Source organism: Budorcas taxicolor, chromosome X, assembly GCF_023091745.1.
Source record: "Budorcas taxicolor isolate Tak-1 chromosome X, Takin1.1, whole genome shotgun sequence".
Classification (NCBI taxonomy): domain Eukaryota; kingdom Metazoa; phylum Chordata; class Mammalia; order Artiodactyla; family Bovidae; genus Budorcas; species Budorcas taxicolor.
In genome coordinates this window covers 58,474,055-58,485,495 of record NC_068935.1, presented here as the reverse complement: position 1 = coordinate 58,485,495, position 11,441 = coordinate 58,474,055, and the positions used below count along the sequence as shown (strand labels likewise).

The 11,441-nt window shown below is 49.4% G+C and overlaps 1 protein-coding gene across 1 annotated transcript in view; it reads left to right on the top strand.

The window, feature by feature from the left end:
* Positions 1-10,202: 10,202 nt before the first annotated feature.
* CD99L2 (CD99 molecule like 2) overlaps positions 10,203-11,441 on the top strand; it is a 136,007-nt gene continuing 134,768 nt past the window's right edge. Inside the window, exon 1 of the mRNA XM_052663558.1 lies at positions 10,203-10,320. Coding sequence (XP_052519518.1) covers positions 10,254-10,320 — 67 coding nt within the window. The 5' untranslated portion in view covers positions 10,203-10,253. The remainder of the gene's footprint in view (positions 10,321-11,441) is intronic.

Sequence of the window (11,441 nt, the reverse complement as noted above, 5' to 3'; positions counted from 1 at the left end):
CTGGAAAAGCCATAGCTTTGACTAGATGGACATTTGTCGGCAAAGTAATGTCTCTGCTTTTGAATATGCTATCTAGGTTGGTCATAACTTTTCTTCCAAGGAGCAAGCATCTTTTAATTTCATGGCTGCCATCACCATCTACAATGATTCTGGAGCCCCCCAAAAAATGAAGTCTGCCACTGTTTCCACTGTTTCCCCCATCTATTTGCCATGAAGTGATGGGACCAGATGCCATGGTCTTAGTTTTCTGAATGTTGAGCTTTAAGCCAACTTTTCACTCTCCTCTTTCACTTTCATCAAGAGGCTCTTTAGTTCTTCTTCACTTTCTGCCATAAGGGTGGTGTCATCTGCATATCTGAGGTTATTGATATTTCTCCCAGCAATCTTGATTCCAGCGTGTGCTTCATCCAGCCCAGTATTTTTCATGATGTACTCTGCATATAAGTTAAATAAGCAGGATGATAATATACAGCCTTGATGTACTCCTTTCCCTATATGGAACCAGTCTGTTGTTCCATGTCCAGTTCTAACTGCTGCTTCCTGACCTGCATACAGATTTCTCAAGAGGCAGGTCAGGTGGTCTGGTATTCCCATCTCTTTAAGAATTTTCCACAGTTTGTTGTGGTCCACACAGTCAAAGGCTTTGGTATAGTTAGTAAAGCAGAAGTAGATGTTTTTCTGGAACTCTCTTGCTTTTTCGATGATCCAATGGATGCTGGCAATGTGATCTCTGGTTCCTCCGGCTTTTCTAAAACCAGCTTGAACATCTGGAAGTTCAAAGTTCACGTACTGTTGAAGCCTGGCCTGGAGAATTTTGAGCATTACTTTACTAGAGTGTGAGATGAGTGCAATTGTGCTACAGTTTGAACATTCTTTGGCATTGCATTTCTTTGGGATTGGAATGAAAACTAACCTTTTCCAGTCCTGTGGCCACTACTGAGTTTTACAATGTGCTGGGATATTGCTAGGGGTTGGGGAAGGGGCAATAGGGAGTGACTGCTAACGGGTTTGGGGTTTCCTTTGGGGACAATGGAAAGATTCTGGAAGTAAATAGAGGTGATTGTCATGCAATGCTGTGAGTGTGCTCAGTGCCATTGCATTGTATACTTAAAAAGGTAAAATTTACCTCCATTTAAAAAAAAAAAAGGTTTCCCTGATGCTTGTTTCATGTCACCAGGGTTGAGAACCAGAGGCAGTGGAAGGAGACAGCAAATTTCAAAGCAGTAAGCCGGGAACTGATGTAGAGTCCAGTGAAGATGCCTTAGGAGTAGAAAGGATGGGCCCCTAATGCTTCCTGGGTTGGAAGGGACAGTACATTTCAGTTAGGCCCGAGGGCTAGAGGGGAGCCCGTCTGGTGGAGAAGGGCAGGAAAACACGAGCTTAGATTTGCTCTGATTGAGATGGAGGGCCTTTAACATGAGATTGACACACTTGAAGCAAAGAAAAAACATGATTAGATTCACCTTTTAAGAGACTCCCTCTGGCTACTGGGTGGAGAATGGGCTGGAGGCAGCCAATCAGTTATTCCTGACACATCCAAGACTGTTTGGAGGGCAGAGCTTCCAGGACTTGATCATGGAGTGGGTGAGAGTAGGACAGGGGTCAAAGCTGCTTCGTAGTTTTGTGGTCCTAGCAACTGGGAGATTGGCAATGCCATTTCCTGAGATGGGGACCATGTGAGAGTGGCAGGGTGAGTTTGAGGACAAGGCTGGACAGTCCTGTTTTGGACATCACAGTGCTTCTTAAAAGCCATTAGACAATGCAGGATAGGCTTTTGAATGGATGTGTCTGGGTTCCCAGGAGGAGTAGGTGGGTGTGACCTGCCTGTAGATGAGATGGCCCAGGGAGCAAGGACAGAGCAAGAGGAAGAAGGAGCCTGGTAGAAGAGACAGTGTAAACAGAAGCACAAAGGCAGGAAGGAATGCCTGGCTTTGGGGAGCAGTGGGTGTTCTGGCAAGGCTGGAACCTGGGGTCAGGGGTGGTGGGAGGGAGGCCACTTGAAGAGGTCATCTGGGGCCAGGTCCTGCAGGGCCTTGAATGCCGAGCTCAGGAACTTAGACTCATCGCCAGGACAATAGGAAGAAGGCACTGTGGGGAGGGTTGTGATCCACTCTTCCTGGCTGGGAGAGCAGGAGAAGGAGAAGGAAGGACCCCAAAGAAGATGCCCTGTTTCCTTGGTGATCTTAGTGGGAATGGAGAGAAGGCGGAGCTCTGAGAAGTCTTGAAGATCTTAGTGGATACGTGGTCATCATTCTTTGTTCAAATTCACGCAGCCTGCATGAGGGAGATCCAGACTGCCCTCATGGTTGCCTTAGTTTACCCAGGCCAGGTGATAAAAGTCTGCGGTCACATAGAGCTTTGATCCTTGCATAAGAGTTAAGGGAATCACTAATCTGCTGGGTGGACTGGGACTGGGCCTGCATAACATCTGAAATCACATCCACTAGTACCCTGTGTGTCTGTGTGTGTGCATAGGGGTGTTTGATGTATAGGTGCCCCAAAAGGGAGGTGATGCCTATTGAAAACCGACAAGAGATATTTTTGAACACAATGTTATTACCATTAATTGGATGCTGTTTCCATGTTTATATTCTATACCCTTTTCTGGGAGGTTTCTTAGACAGCTTAGATGACATTCAAAGAAATAAAGAGGCCAAATGCTGGTGTTTGTGGTTTGAGTCTCCCAGGTACTTCAGAGAGACTTCACTAGGTGCATTAAATAAGGCCCACATTTGGGGAGGCAAGTGTTAAGTCCTATTTCTGCAGAGGTCAGGATTCAGAATGGAAAATACTGCCTCACAAATATTACAGGGACATCAGTTATTTGTCTCTTGCATTGGGAAAATATGCAGGTAGAAGGTTTTGTCCTGCTTCACTTGGCACGCAGGTTTCCAGAAGACAGTGGGTGTTCTGCATTTAGATTTCCAGAGACTCCTCATGATGAGACTTGAAATTAAGTGGTGACCCACTGGCATTTTGCACCTGTCTTTTATTCCTTCTAGATTGTTGTGATCATGGCCATCATCGCCATGATTGTCATGTTGTTGTATGGTCCTTGGTGTGTTAAGAAAACACTTCAAACCCCCAATAGGAATTCTAACAGGGATCAAAAGCATGAGATGATTTGGGTCTCCTGGGACTTTGTTACATGAGATTACAAAATGCTCGGTCAAAGGGTCCTTTCTGGGGGTGAGCAACTCTGTCTGCCCACTGCCTGTGAAGCTGAGGCTCCTGACCAGCCACACTGTGTTGTCGCCGAGCGAAGGAGCTGGAGAACCGAATCCTAGTGAATCCCCTTCCTGAGCTTGGCTCTCACCCTCCCCGCTGCCTCCACACGCCTCCCCAATCTCTTCCCCACTTGCCCCAGCTTGTCAGTCTTCAATGGTTCTGGCTCCCAGAGCAGTATTTTCTTTTTATTTATTTAAAAAAATTTTTTTTAATGTATTTTAATTGGAGGCTAATTACTTTACAATATTGTGGTGGTTTTTGCCATACATAGTATTTTCTGAGGCAGATGCTGGGTTCTGTACAACAGAGTCCTGAGTCTCCTGAAACAAATGGAACCTTGAAATATCAATCTGATCTCATCACCATGCAGCCTCACCCCAGCCCTACTTCAAACTCTTTGGGGTTCCCAGATGCGTTTGAATACAGCTTCACCTGCTCTAGGAACCCTGCAGGACCAGGTTCCAGGCAATTCAAATTCAAAGGTTTGTTTCTGGGCCTTTGCTTCAGCAGGTGTCTTGGGATCCACACACTCCTGCCCCGCCATCTGCACTGTGAACTGTTGCTTTTCCTTTAAGTCAGCTCTCCTGACCCTACAACCACTTTTTGGTGCTCCCACAGTGTCCTGTGCTCCCCTCTCTAACTCCTCTATCACCTGACTGCTTGTCATCTGTCTCCTCCCTACAGGGAACCTGGGACATCCTTTCTCCCTGAGAACAGGGCCAAGCCCACACAGCCATCCCCTCCTTCCTATGGCCACTGTGGCCTCTGCCGCATACAATCCCCAAAGCCAAACCCTTCTCATCAACCCCAGGCTCCCAGCTTCTCTGCTGAGAGGATACCAGTAACCACTCCTGTGGGTCCCTTGCCCTGCCTCTCTCTTTCGATGTCTTTCTGCTGCTCAATGGTTACAACCCTTCAGTGGCTTCCCTTGGTTCTCAGATCAATGCTCTGCTCATTAGCATGACATTCAAGGCTCTGCCTGACCTTGCCTTACTAGAGAATCCAAGAGAGGAGAGAATATAAACATACTGTGCAGAGGAGGAGGCGATGGAGGGATAATTTGCTTACAACTCAGAAAATATGAGAGGGAACATTGTTTAAGAATCCATTTTCATGGCTTCTGTTTATATATGGGGTGTGTCCCCCAAATCCCCAGATATCAGGGCCCTGGTTGGGCTAAATACTGCTGGTTTAGCCATGGCTTTGCAGACTTGTGAATTTCACTGGTGAGTGGATTTAAGTTTGGGGATGGGCAGGCTTGCCAACTTATTATTTTGCAAAGTAAGCATGTTAAAACACTACCATCTTTTCACGAAATAAAGGACTTTTGTATACCCGAAGAAGTCCACGATTTCAGAATAAAGGTCAGTACTCTCACATTATGTGGGGAACATTTGCCACAATACCATCATTTTCTTCTTTAGCCTGAGACTGGTGAAGACTTGCCCCTGCTATCAGGCATTGGGGGTACTGTTGTAGCCCCGGTGCACCTGATCCCAGAAGCCAGCTGTCTGCCTTCCCAGAACGTTGCAGGGGGGGCCTTTGTCTCTGAACTTGCCCACAGAGTGGGGAGCTGGGAAGGTGGGGAGAGTGCTGGTCTCTTTCCCACCTACTCTGGAGCCCGGTTGGGGCCTTCAAACTACTTTGGTTAAAGGGATTAGGACCCAGGCTGTGGGAGGAGAGGAAGCAGAAAGAAGGGCTGTTGATGTTCTGAGCACAAGCTAAGCTGCACTGGGTCCTGGGAACAAAGGGTGACCCTGGGTTGGGGCAAGGCATTTGTCCCTGCCCCTCATGTGGACTCCCTCTCCAGTCTGGTGCCCCAAGGATCAGGAATTGGTACTGCTGATGTGGACATTGGTGCTTTCGAGACGGGCACCTTCAACAGGGATGGAGCTGATGGCAAAGCCATTCCAGAGCCCTGGTGGGCAGATGTCACCAGGTGGGTCTAATTTTGGCCATGGGTGATGGAGGCCCCCTCAGGGAATTTTGCAAGGAGGAGTTTGTGGCACTTGGGAGCAAGAACAGGAGCTCTGTACTAATAATAGTGAGAGAACAGCTGTTTTGGAGTTTGGAACACATCTCCTTAAGGATATAGTGTGTAATGAGGGTGGGGACAGAAGGGTGAGCCATGATGGAAGACCAGGCTGCCCTTAGAACCCTACTTAGCTCAGATTAGTGTACACCCTCCCAGCTTTCTCTGTGCCTCTCCTGTACTCCCAGATGAGCCTGGTGGCCATTTGTTCATGTCACATTTCTCTGCCTGGGTCAGTGCTGAGGAAAGGTGGGCTTTTTAGGAAAGGAGCTTGTCAGCCCAAATGGTTTTACAATTGGTGACAATTTGCAGGATATGAGAAGTTCAGGAAGGGGTGAGGAGTGGCAACAGGGTGAGGACAAGGAGGGTGGTGTGGAAACAAGGCTGGCTTGGCAGGAACTGGCCTCAGCACCATGTGCAGTGGCAGCGGGGGGTGTGTGTGCCCATGTATGGGGGGCACAGATCATGGTTTCTAAATTTAGAATTTCCTGGATGTAAATCAAGTCCACAATCAATTGCAATTCTATAGGGTAGCAGCTTGGAGAAGGCAATGGCACCCCACTCCAGTGTTCTTGCCTGGAGAATCCCAGGGACAGGGGAGCCTGGTGGGCTGCCGTCTATGGGGTCGCACAGAGTTGAACAAGACTGAAGCGACTTAGCAGCAGCAGCAGCAGGGTAGCAGCTACTTCAGAGGCTCTCCAAGTTCTAGGGAGGACCTCAGCGCAGCAGGATCAGAACGTGATGTCACTGGCTCTCTCAGACTTATACTAACCTAACTTATAAGAGACTGAGAGACAAACCAGGCCTCAGATGAGTCATTTTATGTAGGGAGAGTTATCTGGCAGGATAACTGACCTTGGACATTTGCAGTATTTTGCCTAAGACCTGTTTTGTTTGTTTGTTTTGTTTTTGAGTGGGTGTCTTTTTGCACATGATAAACATGATCCTTTTCTGTTGGTTCTTGTTCCTGTGTCTGCTCCTGTGCTCATCTCCTGCTCTACATCATCACCTATTACTATTCATCTTTGCCATAGTTCAACCGACTAGAATGGGAGGTGACACACTTTTTATGTAAAGGGAGAGGTAGTAAGTATTTTAGGCTGTGTGGGCTCCATGGTCTCCATTGCAGCTACTCGATTCTGCTGTGGTAGCACAAAACAGCTGTAGACAGTACACAAATGAATTCCCACCTATGTTCCCACCGATTTCATGGGTCCTGACATGTGAATTTCATGTAAATTTCCCCTGTCATGGAATAATCTTCTTTTGATTTTTTTCAACCACTCAAAGGTGCCCAAACCATTCCTGGCTTAAAAGCTGGCTTAAAACTCAACATTCAGAAAACTAAGACCATGGCATCCAGTCCCATCACTTCAGGGCAAATAGATGGGGAAACAATGGAAACAGTGACAGACTTTATTTTCTTGGGCTCCAAAATCACTGCAGATGATGACTGCAGCCGTGACATTAAAAGACCCTCGTTCCTTAGAAGAAAAGCTATGACCAACCTAGACAGCATATTAAAAAGCAGAGACATTACTTTGCCAACAAAGGTCCATCTAGTCAAAGCTATGGTTTTTCCAGTAGTCATGTATGGATGTGAGATTTGGACCATGAAGAAAGCTGAGTGCTGAAAAATTGATGCTTTTGAACTGTAGTGTTGGAAAAGACTCTTGAGAATCCTTTGGACTGCAAGAAGATCAAACTAGTCAATCCTAAAGGAAATCAGTCCTGAATGTTCATTGGAAGGAGTGATGTTGAAGTTGAAGCTCCATACTTTGGCCACCTGATGCAAAGAAGTGACTCATTAGAAGAGACCCTGATGCTAGGAAAGATTGAAGGCAGGAGGAGAAGGATGACAGAGAATGAGATGTTTGAATGATCATCATTGACTCGATGGACATGAATTTGAGCAAGCTCTGGGAGTTGGTGATGGACAGGGTAGCCTGGCATGGTGCAGTCCATGGGGTCACAAAGAGTTACACATGACTGAGCAACTGAACTGAACTAAACTGAAACCATTCCTAGTTTGCAGGTCATACAAACAGGATGGTGGTCTGTATTTGACCCACAGGCCAGTGTGCCAAGCACCTCTGAGCCAGAAGACTGTCCTCTTGCCCGTTCACTGTGGCCAGTGACTTGCTGCTGGGGTTGAGGTGTCTAGACCAGTTAGAGCCCCAGCTCCATTTGATTGAGATGCCTCACCTAGAGGCTGCATTTTCCTCACCTCCTCAAGTGTCCTCAGTGTAGATAAGTGTGTAGGTGCTGAGGTTCACCCATCAGAGCCTGGAGGGCTCCAAAAGACCATGATGTCTAGTGTCTTCCTTATAGGCAAGATCCCTGAAGACCGAGGGCAAGGGAATGGCTCAAGGCACCCAGAGTTAGTGGGAAAGTTGGGGCCATATTCGCATCCTGGAACACAGAGCAAGTGCCCATAGTAGCCAGTATTTCTTTAGCTATTATAAGAGTAACAAGTAGCATATTGGCTCAGTGTGTCCCAGGCTGCCTGCTTTCCAATCTCATTTAATCCTTAGCACAACTTTATGTCCTTGTGTCCAGCCAGGATTGCACATGGCTCTCAAGCACATGTGCTCAGCCATTCACCTGCTGGGGCCCTGGGGATTCCCTTGCTCCCTTTGACACTAAGAGTCTGGAGCTGCTTAACTCTCCAACCTCAAGGAACCGCTATTTTGCTCCTTTTCCCTCATTAATTATTGAGGTGATACATGATATTGTTGTGGGAATAAAAAAATAACAAAATGTCCATCAACAGAGGAATGGATAAAGAAGATGTGATGTATATATGTATATACATACAATGGAATATTACTCAGCTACAAAAAGGAGTAAAACAGTTTTCTAGAGACGTGGATGGAACTAGACTGTTATACAGAGTGAAGTGAGTCAGAAAGACAAAAACAAAAATCATATATTAACTCATATATGTGGAATCTAGAAAAATGGTATAGATGATCTTATTTGCAAAGCAGGAGACACAGATGTAGAGAACAAATGTATGGGTATACAAGTGGAAGGGGGATGGAAGGAATTGGGAGATTGGGGTGGACATATATACACCATTGGTAGTATGTATAAAATAGGTAACTAGTGAGAACCTAGTGTACAGCACAGGGAACTGTACTCAGTGCTCTGCTGTGATCTAAATGGGAAAAAATGGGAAAGGAAACCCAAAACAGGGATATATGTATACATATGGCTGATTCACTTTGCTGTACAGAAGAAACTAACACAACACTGTAAAGCAACTATACTCCAACTAAATTAATTTTTTAAAAAGAATAAAATGCCTGGAATATGCCATGTATACTGTGTGTTATAATAAGCACCACCTATTTCTGTTAATTCTCCTGCTAGTGTCATAGAGTACAAAATGACTTGAAAGTCAGAATATGTTAGTTTTATCTGTTTTGTTTTTGCAGACCCATTCAGAGCAATGGATAAAAGTCACAGAAGGAAAGATCTTGGCTCCATGTCAGGGAGACCCCCACCCAACCACTATCGCTCAGAGGGTGGGGGAAGACTCTTTGGGGGGCAAGGGGGTGCGGCCTGGTGGGGGACACAGGAAGCCTACCAAGGGGACACTGGAGGGCAGTGGCAGTAGCCTACCCCAGCAGGATGTGGTCTGGGACAGCTTGGGCAGAGTAACAGCAGGGACCAGCCAGACGACTCTGGGAGCAGTGACGCTTTCTCTTTGTCTTTGAAAGCTGGCTGCAGCCAGAGCCTTTCTTGAGAGTGCTCTCGTCAAAGGCTGCAGCTGGCATTTTGCTGTGACAGTCAGGGTAGGAATCTGATTTCGCCTGGTCCTGGAGATGGACTCTGTTTGAGGGGTTCATTGGAAAGGAACGCGGCGCGTGTGTCGATCACTGAGCACATTTACAGATCGCCGCTGCAGATGTGAACTGGCGCTTTCAGCGCATTCATCAAAGCCTCGGGGAGCTGACCCTGGCCCTCTTTCGTCCCCGGGGCCCGCGGCGCTCTGGCTGCAGGTCGCCCCTCAACTTCCCTCTAGCCTGAACCTGCGGCCCCCGGCCTCAGGCTCGTTTCCTCAAGACGTGCCACTGTTTGCCAGCCATCAAAACGGGTTTTTTTAAATTTTTTTTTCCATCTCTGGGCAGGGCTCTACTGCAGGATCAGCCAAGTCCGAGTGCAGCCATGGTTCTGACAAGCAAGTTCGGCCAAGGTGACAGGGGCTGGAGCGCGGGTGCCCAGTCCTGGCACCACAGCTGGAGGGACCCCCAGGGAACAGCTCTTGACCGGGAGGACACCAAGGCCACAAGGGGAAGAGCCCTGTCCAAGGTCACCAGGCTGGCAGAACGCACCAGGTTCGTGCGCCGCCTCGGGTACAGCTTCTGACCCTGGAGGTGTCCCGCGCGCCAGGTGGAAATCACTGCACACCTTCGCTGCCGGCACCTCCGGCTCCCCAGTCACTTAAAAATTTTTTTTTAATTAATTTATTTATTTTAATTGGAGTCCCCAGTCACTTTTTTTTTTCCCAGTCACTTTTGACTCACAGCTCCAGAAGCTTCGAAGACTTCCTTCTCGAGGGCGGGGTGTGACTGGGCCCGCAAGTCGCGCGCCGGCGCTGGCCAGGACGCAGACCGCTCAACCTGCCGGTGCCCGCGGACCACGCCCCTCAAGCGCCAGCACCGCCCGCAGGCTGAGGCCCCGCCCCCCGCGCAGCCGTCCCGCCCCCGAGGCTGCAGGCTCGCCCCGCCCCTCGCGCCACAGTCGCGGTCCCGCCCCACCTCACCCGGTCCGGCATGCCCTGGCGCCAGAGCTCGTGCGCGCCCCCATCCGCCCTCTCAGGGCCGCGCCGCGCGCGCGCGGCGCTTTTGGGCGGGGCCCTGCAGTGAGGGGAGGGCTCCTCCCCTTTCTGCTCCTCCTCCTCCTTCCCCGCTCCTCCCCGACCTTCCCCCTCGGGCTCTCTCGCGCTCACTGTGCTCCTCTGGGCCCCGTCCGCCGGCTCCCAGCCATGGTGGCCTGGCGCTGGGCGTGCCTCATCTGCCTCGCTTTCTCCTTGGCCACACTTGTCCAGAGAGGTAAGGCGGGCCGGGGGCACGCGGGGTCCCCGCCCTGTAGGCCGGCGGGGCTGGGGGCCGGTGCCCCAAGGGCCCGGTGGTGCGCATGAGCGGCGCGGCCCCCGCGTGAGGGCCTTCTGCGGAGGCCGCCGGGGGGCAGGCGGGGCCGTGCGGGACGTTGGGTTAGGACTGCGAGTAGAGGGCCGACCCTGCTGTGACCCCTGTGGTGGGTGGGAAGAGACCCGGACCCTTCCTGGTGCCCGGCTACAGAGAGCGATAGAGTCCCCCCTTAAAATCCTGAACAGGGTTTCTCCACCAGTGACAACAGCTGTCCCCGGGAGATTGTCGTTGGGAAAACGAAGAGAGCACTCGTTCCCTTGAGGAAGGCTTCTCCAAAGGTGTTTCTAGGCCACCTGCAGCAGAAGCACCCGAGGAGCCTCCGGGGCTCACTCCTACTTTGTCAGGATCTTGGCGGGGATGGGGGTGGACGGGGAACGGCGGTGTGGAAGTCCAACGAGCCCCCGCAGCTGCTTCTGGCACCCCTTCTAGTTTTCGAGCCACTGGTGATGTTTTCTCCAGGAGAAGGAGAGAGCAAGTCTACCAGATCAAGAAAGCAAGTTCCAAGACCCGCAGCAGCATCATCTGGGACTAGTGAGGGATGCCGCATCCCAGGCCCCGCCCCTGACCTGCTGAGTCAGATTCTGCTTTTACTACCTCCCCAGGTCACAGGCACATTCAAGTTTGTCAAGCATCTTAGAATAAATGCAGTCTGTGGCTAAAAATAGGGTCGCCAAGGAGTCCCAGCAGAATGTTCTTAGCTTGCTTATCTCATTTCCTCTTCAGAAAAAGAGGTTGAGGAAAACATTGGAGTTGAGCACAGAATTGTGCTCTGAGCTCTCCTGACACAAGGGCAGATTTAGCTAGTGAAAAACACATGAGCTCAGCAAAAACGAAATCGTGTCCTATAACTGCATTCTAGTGTGGGTTATTTTATTATAAGGAACATTGGAAAACAGTAGACAGTCCAAGGCAGTTTTGCAAAAGATGCAGAAATGTTTCTCATGTGGTCAACCCTCCTGGAGTCTAGAAAAGAAGGACCATTCAGCATTCTACAAAGGTGCCATTCTAGACACGGATGCTGC